General features: G+C 36.0%; 2 protein-coding genes and 1 long non-coding RNA gene across 3 annotated transcripts; all 3 read right to left on the reverse strand.

The window, feature by feature from the left end:
- Positions 1–2,962: 2,962 nt before the first annotated feature.
- Positions 2,963–4,148, reverse strand: LOC117905079. Its single transcript, XM_034817969.1, has 5 exons — positions 4,114–4,148; positions 3,862–3,954; positions 3,672–3,779; positions 3,488–3,565; positions 2,963–3,442 (listed from the first exon to the last, which is right to left on the reverse strand). Exons 3-5 carry the CDS (start codon positions 3,735–3,737, stop codon positions 3,038–3,040), a joined length of 549 nt encoding a protein of 182 aa, XP_034673860.1. The 5' UTR covers positions 3,738–3,779; positions 3,862–3,954; positions 4,114–4,148; the 3' UTR covers positions 2,963–3,037.
- Positions 4,149–4,582: 434 nt separating this feature from the next.
- On the reverse strand, positions 4,583–5,111 carry LOC117904419. Its single transcript, XR_004649588.1, has 3 exons — positions 5,053–5,111; positions 4,800–4,947; positions 4,583–4,653 (listed from the first exon to the last, which is right to left on the reverse strand). It is a non-coding gene; the product is annotated as an uncharacterized LOC117904419 (long non-coding RNA).
- Positions 5,112–5,914: 803 nt separating this feature from the next.
- Positions 5,915–7,047, reverse strand: LOC117904034. Its single transcript, XM_034816564.1, has 3 exons — positions 6,460–7,047; positions 6,066–6,377; positions 5,915–5,966 (listed from the first exon to the last, which is right to left on the reverse strand). Exons 1-3 carry the CDS (start codon positions 6,954–6,956, stop codon positions 5,915–5,917), a joined length of 861 nt encoding a protein of 286 aa, XP_034672455.1. The 5' UTR covers positions 6,957–7,047.
- Between the last annotated feature and the right edge of the window lie 1,488 nt (positions 7,048–8,535).

Below are 8,535 nucleotides of genomic sequence, written 5' to 3' on the forward strand. Positions count from 1 at the left end.
GCAGAGGCGCGTGAGGGCTATGCTTCAGACAAAGGTCCTCTGGAATTCCCTTGGAGATGGCGCTCTGAATTGGTTCAATTTCGCACTTGAGGGGGCTTCTCGAAGGCCAAATTACCGGTACAAAATGAAATATAACAATTTAGAGGTTTAATTTGGGATTTAAGTGACGGTTGGGATTTTCACAGGAGGAGGCCCATTTCGCAGCAAAATGGTGATTTCGCAGCCAATGGGGGATTTCGCATAAGGTTTCGCAGGCCATTTCACAACTGCAAAATGGGGTTGACGGGCTGCGAAATGGCACTCGTGTGCCTAGGGGGTGTTTCGCAGCTGCGAATTTTTTTACAGAGGAGGCTTGTGGCTGCGAAATTTGGCTTTGGAGGGTTTCGCAGCTCATGTCGCAGCTTCGAAATGGCACATGTGTGCCTAAGAGGTGTTTCGTAGCTGTGAAAAATTTTGCAGAGGGTGGTCTTGTGGCTGCGAAATGATTTAGCAGAAGAAGGCTTGTTTCGCAACAAAACCCCAATTTCGCAGCATGGTCCTTTTGGCTGCGAAATGATTTCGCAGAGGAAGCCTCTTTTCGCAGGGGGGCTCTTTTGGTTGTGAAATTTGCGTAGGCCAATGAATTTCTTTGCTTTTGAGCTCCTTTGGTTCCCTATGACTACCCTTCACTTCTTTTTTAAATTCCTCCTGATTTTGATCATTAAAAAAATCTAAGTTATATCAAAATAACATAAATTAAAACTAAGATTAAAATTAAAGCAATTAATAAAGCTTTTAAATTAACAAAATTAAACAAAAGCATGGACTTTGGCAAGACCAAGTCCATCTAACCCTTTTTTGGTTAGGATTTCTATGGCTCAAGGAGGTTGACTTCCTCCTTATCTTGATTGAATGGCTCCATAATGGTTTGAGACAATGGCCATTGACTTTAAAAGTGTCTGTGATGTTGGAATTCAGTAGTTCCACCACTCCATTAAGATGCACTTGGTGAATAATGAAAGGGCCTATCCACCTTGACTTTAACTTCCCAAGAAAGATATGGAGCCTAGAGTCATAGAGTAAGACTCTTTGTCCTTTCCAGAATTCTTTGTTGGAGATTAACTGATCATGCCACCTCTTCATCCTTTGTTTTGCAACTTTGTAATTGATGTAGGCATCATTTATTAATTCCTCCATCTCATTAAGGTCTAAGCACCTCTTTGCCCCGGCTTTGGTCAAGTCCATGTTTACCTTCTTGATTGCCCACCAAGCCTTATATTCAACTTCCACAGGGAGACGACACGCTTTACCATAGACTAGGCGATAAGGAGACATGCCAAGAATAGTATTGTAAGTTGTTCTGTATGCCCATAGTGAATCATGAAGCTTAACAGACCAATCTCTTTTGCTCGTGTTCACCACCTTCATCAATATATTCTTGTTTTCCCTGTTTGCTAACTCAACTTGTCCAGAAGTCTGAGGGTGATAAGGTGTAGCTACCTTATGCTTCACCCCATACTTGGCTAAAAGGGTTTCAAAAGGCTTGTTGCAAAAATGAGTACCCGCATCACTGATTATGGCCTTGGGCACCCCAAATCTTGAGAAAATGTTCTCTTTGAGAAACTTGAGAACCACCCTATGATCATTGTGTTTACATGGGATTTCCTCAACCCATTTAGAAACATAGTCTACCCCCACCAAAATGTAAGAGTTACCAAAAGACATTGGGAAAGGTCTCATGAAGTCGATGCCCTAAACATAAAAAAGATCAACTATTAGAATGGGGTTCATAGGCATTTGATTTCTTCGTGTTAGCTTCCCAAGCCTTTGGCATCTATCATAGGTCATACACATGGTGTGGGCATCTTTGAAGAGTGATGACCAACTAAAACCTGATTGCAACACCTTCATGGCTATTTTCTGAGAGGCAAAGTGACCTCCACATGCACTCTCATGCTACAAGAAATAGGACTTTTGGTGACGGTCGCCAACCGTCACCAAATCGTATATATCCGTGACCAAAACCTATTGTCACGGTCTTATGAAACCGTGACCGAGCGTCACAGTATGAGGCGTAGCTAAAGGTATTGGTCACGGTCAGATAATAAACCGTGACTATATATTTAACCTTTAGTCACGGTCAAATAATGAACGTGATTAAATGTACACTTATAGTCACGGGTAAATTTTATCGACCGTGACTAAATGTCAACTTTTGGTCACGGTCAACGCCCCTAACCGTGACTAAAGGTATGTCTATAGTCACGGTTAATAAAATGACCGTGACTAAATGTCAACTTTTGGTCACGGTCAACGCCCCTAACCGTGACTAAAGGTATGTCTATAGTCACGGTTAATAAAATGACCGTGACTAAATTGATGTCTATAGTCACGGGTAATAAAATGACCGTGACTAAATGTCAACTTTTGGTCACGGTCAATGCCCCTAACCGTGACTACATGTCAACTTTTGGTCACGGTCAATGCCCCTAACCGTGACTAAATATAGGTATATGGTCACGGTAATTAAGTGACCGTGACTAAACATTAAGTATATTATGGCCACTATCCCTAACTTTTGGTGACGATTCATTTTAAGCGTGACTAAAAGCACACTTATGGTCACAATTTTTTAGTGGCCGTGACTAAAATATAACATATTTTGGACATTGGTTTTTTATAAATTAAAAATTCCCAAACCTGTTATAAACCCAAACAAACCCATTTTAGACCTGTATATGCAATTAAACAATTAAACCAATTTCAATATATTACAATCAATTATTCCAAGCTAGTTAAAAACTTAAATATCAATATAAGTCATTAAATAAAAAAAAACATAATATAACAAAAAAAAAAACCAAACAAACAAAAAACAAAGAGATTCAAATTTAGTTTCACATTCTAACATAATATAACAAATCAACCAACCAAACATCACATAATAGTCATAGAAAGCAAAAAAAGTTAGGAGAATCTATCATATAAATAAGTAGCATAATCATCAAAAAAGTTAAGAGAATCTATCATATAAAGATGTAGCAAAATCTTCAAATGTCTACTGCTTTTGCTGAAATTGTTGCATCATTTGCATCATCTGTTCTTGAATTTGTGCTTGCATTTGTGCTTGCATTTTTCTTTGCATTTCCATCATTTTTTCTTCAAACTCTTCTTTCACTTCTTCACGTGTCTTCTTTTGAACTTCTATCAACCTCTCTTCAAATGTTTCTTTCACATGTGAGAGTTCATCTTTCACATTTGAGAGTTCTTCAGTTGCAGTTGTAAACTTTTGTTCTGCAGCTATTAGCATCTCTTGGGCATTTTCAAGTTGTGTTGAAAGAATAACTCCTGATCGTCTTCTACTAGTAGAACCAAAGATTGAGGTAGGAGTAGGACCAAATCCATACCCTCGAACACGACCATGCCTCTCTGGACCCATGACTTGAGTATATATCTCATCTACATATGTAGATGCTACAGATGTAGATGCTACAGATGTAGATGATACAGATGTAGATGCTCCAGATGATGCAGAAGTAGAAGAAGATGTCCCCTCAGGTTGAGATAGTAATTGTTGAAATTGATCCTGGAATTATAAAAAATAAAAAAATAAAAATTGTTAGACTTTTAAAATAATTTAGTATGAGGCTATGATTGAAATACAAGTATATAAAATTTATTTACTTCATTACCATAATCTCCTTAGAATGATCATCAACAGGTGTCCCATCTTTTCTTGTGTGTGTCAGGGCAAACATCTCAATTCTATTGGGCTCACTTCGATCCTCCTTCTTTTGTGCCTATTCTTATAAGTAAAACAATTGAGTTATTTATGATGAATTATTTATGTACAAACAAATCATATTAATAATAAATTTCAACCTGTTCATATCGAATTTGAGCATAACTTTTTGATCCCGATGTATGCTTTATCACTTGTTTTGCCCTATTTGCCTTGTTTTTTTCTGAGATATCCTACATCAATTAAAAAATAGCAAGTCACCTATATAGGTAATAGAAACATAATAAAAGTTATATACATGAAGTATTAGGTTAGATATAACTAATAAATATCATTTTATGTGAATATGAGTATCATAAGATACATTATCAAGAAAATATCATTATCTTTACCTTGGCCTCAGGTGTACCCAAAAGTGGATGAGCCACCTCCAATCATCATCCGATAAGTGTGGAGGTCGATGGGACAATCTCTCCTCATCTGTATTATAGGGGTTATAATACTTGGCCTTCATTTTATTTCTATAGCTTCTAAACAAATTTCCACAACATTGAAGAATGTAGCTCTTACATGTTTCTTCTAGTTCATATTTTTCCTGTATTGCATTAAAATGTCATGTTTAAATAAGAGGTATCATTTTTAAAAAATAACATTACAATTTAGATTGAATAGTAACTAGCATATACCAATACTAAGGCCCAAATCTTTTCCTTCACATCTTCACTAACATGATTCCAATCTTGAACTTGGATGGGTACATTGTGTTGAGATCGCACCAATGTTCCCATATAGCTTGACAATCTTTCCCCTTTTCCATCATAAACAACTTGCCCTCTGGTATTGAATCGTGTAGTTTTTTTTCCCCGGTTTCATACTAAGTAAATCTAAGTTACGTGTTAGGCCACGTGTCCTCTTTTTGCTAGAGGATGAACCTATTAAGAGTAATAATGAAATTAAAAGAAACATAATTAACTTATCTTATATAAAATTAAACATTAAAAACCTATCATTCAAGAAATTAAATATATGTAAACACATTTATCATATGTAAAGTTAAACATAATCTTCTTAATCATACCAACAACAGAAGGATCTGAAGAATCAGAAGGATCAGAACTACTAGGAGTAGTAGTTGCAGCAGGTTGTATGTCTAAGAGTTGTTGTAGATTGTCCAACTCATCTTCTGGAGACACTATTTGTACTCTTCCTCTTCGATGTGACATTTCCTACATAATAAAGTAAATTAGAAAAAGTAATACAAAGTAAGTTACATAAATAATTGAAATAAATTACAATTTGTATATCTGGTAAGTATATATTTATGTACTTACCAATACTATTAGCTACACATCATCTATATCATCATCATGAATGAATTCATTATCTCTTTCAACAATGTTTTTTTGTTGTGATAGTAGAACATCTGTTTGGATAGTTTCTCCTGCAATATCATTTCTATCCCAATTGATTAAATCATTCTCGATCAACTCATGCACATCACGTTGACTATGAAGTGTTATAAGCTGTTGATATGGCTCTGGATCATTAGTAGATACTTTCTGATTCATATCATAAACCCCTCGAGTTTGTATCTCTACAACGGTGTGCCAATTTTCCTCATTTGAATTTTGAACATAGAAGACTTGTTTTGCTTGAGATGCAAGCACAAATGGTTCATCTGTGCATATGGTACGTTCAAAATTCAAACACGTGAACCCATATTCATCCTTCTTCATTCCCCTTCCACTATTAATTACATCCCACCAGTCACACTTGAATAAAATAACTCTATTTCCACCAAGGTAATGTAACTCAATTACATCAGTTAGCACACCATAGTAAGAAACATGACCAGGAATTGGGTTCTTATCTCTTGCACTTGCAAAGCTTGATACCTCTGCGGTCACAACAACTCCACTATTTTGAGTTTTTTTTCCCTTTTCTCGTTCTCTTGTGTGAAATCTGAACCCATTAATGATGTATCCTCTATAACATGTAACTGATGTACTTGGTCCACGAGACAATGATAGTATGTGTTCAGAAATTGGACCTTCATGTCGCATTTGTATAATCTATATATTCAAATATAAGATGTTAATACATACATGTGTATTAGATAATAGAACAATTTATGTAGTGCATGACTTACACGTTCTTCAAACCAACTAATGAATTCTCTTCTGTGAATCAAATCTACATCTCGTGCACGAATACGAGGCTAACCCTTATAGATTGCTTATGCTCTCTGATAAAAATGAAAAAATTAATTATAATGCTCACAAAGACCAAAATTAAATTTTTGTATGAGAATTAATATAAAGTTTTATTCAAATAAGTGTCTTACTCAATAAATGACGTCACTTCCTCACAATTAGTCAACACATATAAATGTGCTTGGGACCATTCTTCTGTGCTAAGAACACGAGATGTTGACTTTCCTATTGTACGTCCCATGCATTTGAAAATGGTTAACCCTCCACCATTTGTTATGTTATTTTCAATGACATAATTTCTTTCTTCACGGTCATGCTTCGTTTCAACATCATGCAAATATCTTGAACAAAAGGTTGTACATTCTTCTGCTATGTACCCCTCTGCAATAGAACCTTCTGGACGACTCTTATTACGGACATAAGACTTTAATGTACGTAAATACCTGTCATTCCATAACATGATAGATTTGTTTCATGAACAATATGAAACCTAATATACATAAGATTAATTGAATGAGAACATACCGCTCAATAGGATACATCCATCGATATTGCACTGGTCCAGCGATCTTTGCCTCACTTGCAAGATGAATAGGTAAATGCACCATAACATCAAAGAAGGATGGAGGAAATATTCTTTCTAATTTGCAAAGTGTGACTATTATGTCATTCTCAAGGTGCTCTAATTGATCAGTCTTTAACACTTTAGAACACAACTGTTTGAAGAAACTACATAGTTCAACTATAACAGCACAAACATTCTTATGTAGAACTCCTCGAATTGCAAGTGGAAGGAGTTGTTGCATGAGAACATGACAATCATGAGACTTCAACCCAAATATCTTTCTTTCATTCACTTGTACACACCGAGAGATGTTAGAAGCATAACCATCTGGAACCTTTACTTCTTTCAAAAATTTACAGAATTCCTTTTTTTCATTTGAAGTTAGTGAATAGCATGCAGCAGGCAACATAACCCTATTCCCTCTTTGTATGGGGTGAAGTTGATCTCTGATACCCATAGCTTGCAAGTCAAGACGACTATTGAAGTTATCCTTCGATTTACCATCGATACTCAACAAGGTGCCAACTATACTGTCACATATATTCTTTTCAATATGCATTACATCCAAATTGTGACGTAAAATGAGGGTTTTCCAATATGGCAATTGGAAAAAAATGCTTTTTTTTTTCCAATTGTGCTCAAGTTCAACATGTTCTCTTTTTCTTTTTGCTGACATCTTATTTTTTGATGTCTTCCCTAAAGTAATATGTTCCATTCCATCTAATTGATGTAGAACATCTTCCCCAGACAAATGTTTAGGTGCTGCTCTATGCTCTTCATTTCCATCAAAGGACTTTTTATCACGTCGAAATCTATGATCAATCGGCAAAAATCGACGATGACCCATGTAACACCATTTCCGTCCATTTTGTAATCGATATGAAGAACAATCCTTATTACAAATAGGACAAGCAAATTTCCCTTTAGTACTCCAACCCGAAAGATTTGCATATGCAGGAAAATCATTGATGGTCCATAATATAGCTGCACGCATACAAAAATTTTGTTTTGTTGAAGCATCATATGTTTCAACTCCAACCTCCCATAAGTCATTCAACTCATCTATCAATGGTTGTAAGTATATGTCAATGTCATTCCCAGGTGCAGTTGGACCAGGAATAAGTAGTGACAACATGAAGAATGTTTGTTTCATACACATCCAAGGTGGTAAGTTATATGGAATAAGAACCACCGGCCACATACTATATGAAATTGACATATTCCCAAAAGGATTGAACCCATCACTTGCTAAACCGAGCCTAACATTTCGAGGTTCTAGTGCAAATGAAGGGTGTACATTATCAAAATTTTTCCAAGCCAAAGAGTCCACTGGATGCCTCATCATCTCACCTTCCATGCGACCATCAACATGCCATTTCATGTGAGAAGCTGTCTTAGATGACATATATAACCTTTGAAGCCTTGGTTTTAAGGGAAAATAACGCAAGACCTTAGCAGGAATTTTCTTTTTCTTTACTGACTTAGTGAACTCATCTGTAGAATGATCATCGCTCGATTTCCATCTGGAGACACCACAAACAACACACTCATTTGCATTTGCATGCTCTTTTGAATACAACATGCAATCTGAGGGGCATGCATCAATTTTGATATAATGAAGGCCAAGGTCACGAAGCATTTTTTTTGCTTCATAATAGTTGCTTGGCAATGTCTCACCTCAGGAAGTGCTTCCTTCAACAATTCAAGCAACATTGTAAAGGACTTATTGCTCCATCCATTAAGACACTTCATATGAAATAATCTTATGATAAAAGACAACTTTGTGATTTTTTACACCCTGGATATAGTTCGTGATCTGCTTCTCTTAACAAATTATAAAATTTGTTTGCATCCTTATTCGGTTTTTCAAACTCCTCATGCACATGTGGACTTCGTTCAGATTCCTCATTTGGCATTGACATTCCAAATGCATCATTTAACATTTCTTCCATCTCATCATGCATATCAGACTCATTAGTGCTAGTATTCGCAGGTTCACAAAACTCATATTCCCATGCATTAACCATCGCACATAA

The sequence above is a fragment of the Vitis riparia genome, chromosome 17, assembly GCF_004353265.1.
Source record: "Vitis riparia cultivar Riparia Gloire de Montpellier isolate 1030 chromosome 17, EGFV_Vit.rip_1.0, whole genome shotgun sequence".
Lineage (NCBI taxonomy): Eukaryota > Viridiplantae > Streptophyta > Magnoliopsida > Vitales > Vitaceae > Vitis > Vitis riparia.

Excerpts from the sequence above, each read along its gene's own strand:
- LOC117905079 (XM_034817969.1), bottom strand. The coding sequence starts at position 3,737 with ATGTTTGCCCTGACACACACAAGAAAAGATGGGACACCTGTTGATGAT. Across the intron at positions 3,566-3,671 it reads ATCATTCTAAGGAGATTATG|GATCAATTTCAACAATTACT; the intron begins GTAATGAAGTAA and ends TTATAATTCCAG. Across the intron at positions 3,443-3,487 it reads CATCTGGAGCATCTACATCT|GTAGATGAGATATATACTCA; the intron begins GTATCATCTACA and ends GCATCTACATAT.
- LOC117904034 (XM_034816564.1), bottom strand. The coding sequence starts at position 6,956 with ATGGGTATCAGAGATCAACTTCACCCCATACAAAGAGGGAATAGGGTT. Across the intron at positions 6,378-6,459 it reads TGGATGTATCCTATTGAGCG|GTATTTACGTACATTAAAGT; the intron begins GTATGTTCTCAT and ends ATGGAATGACAG. Across the intron at positions 5,967-6,065 it reads GAAGTGACGTCATTTATTGA|AGAGCATAAGCAATCTATAA; the intron begins GTAAGACACTTA and ends CATTTTTATCAG.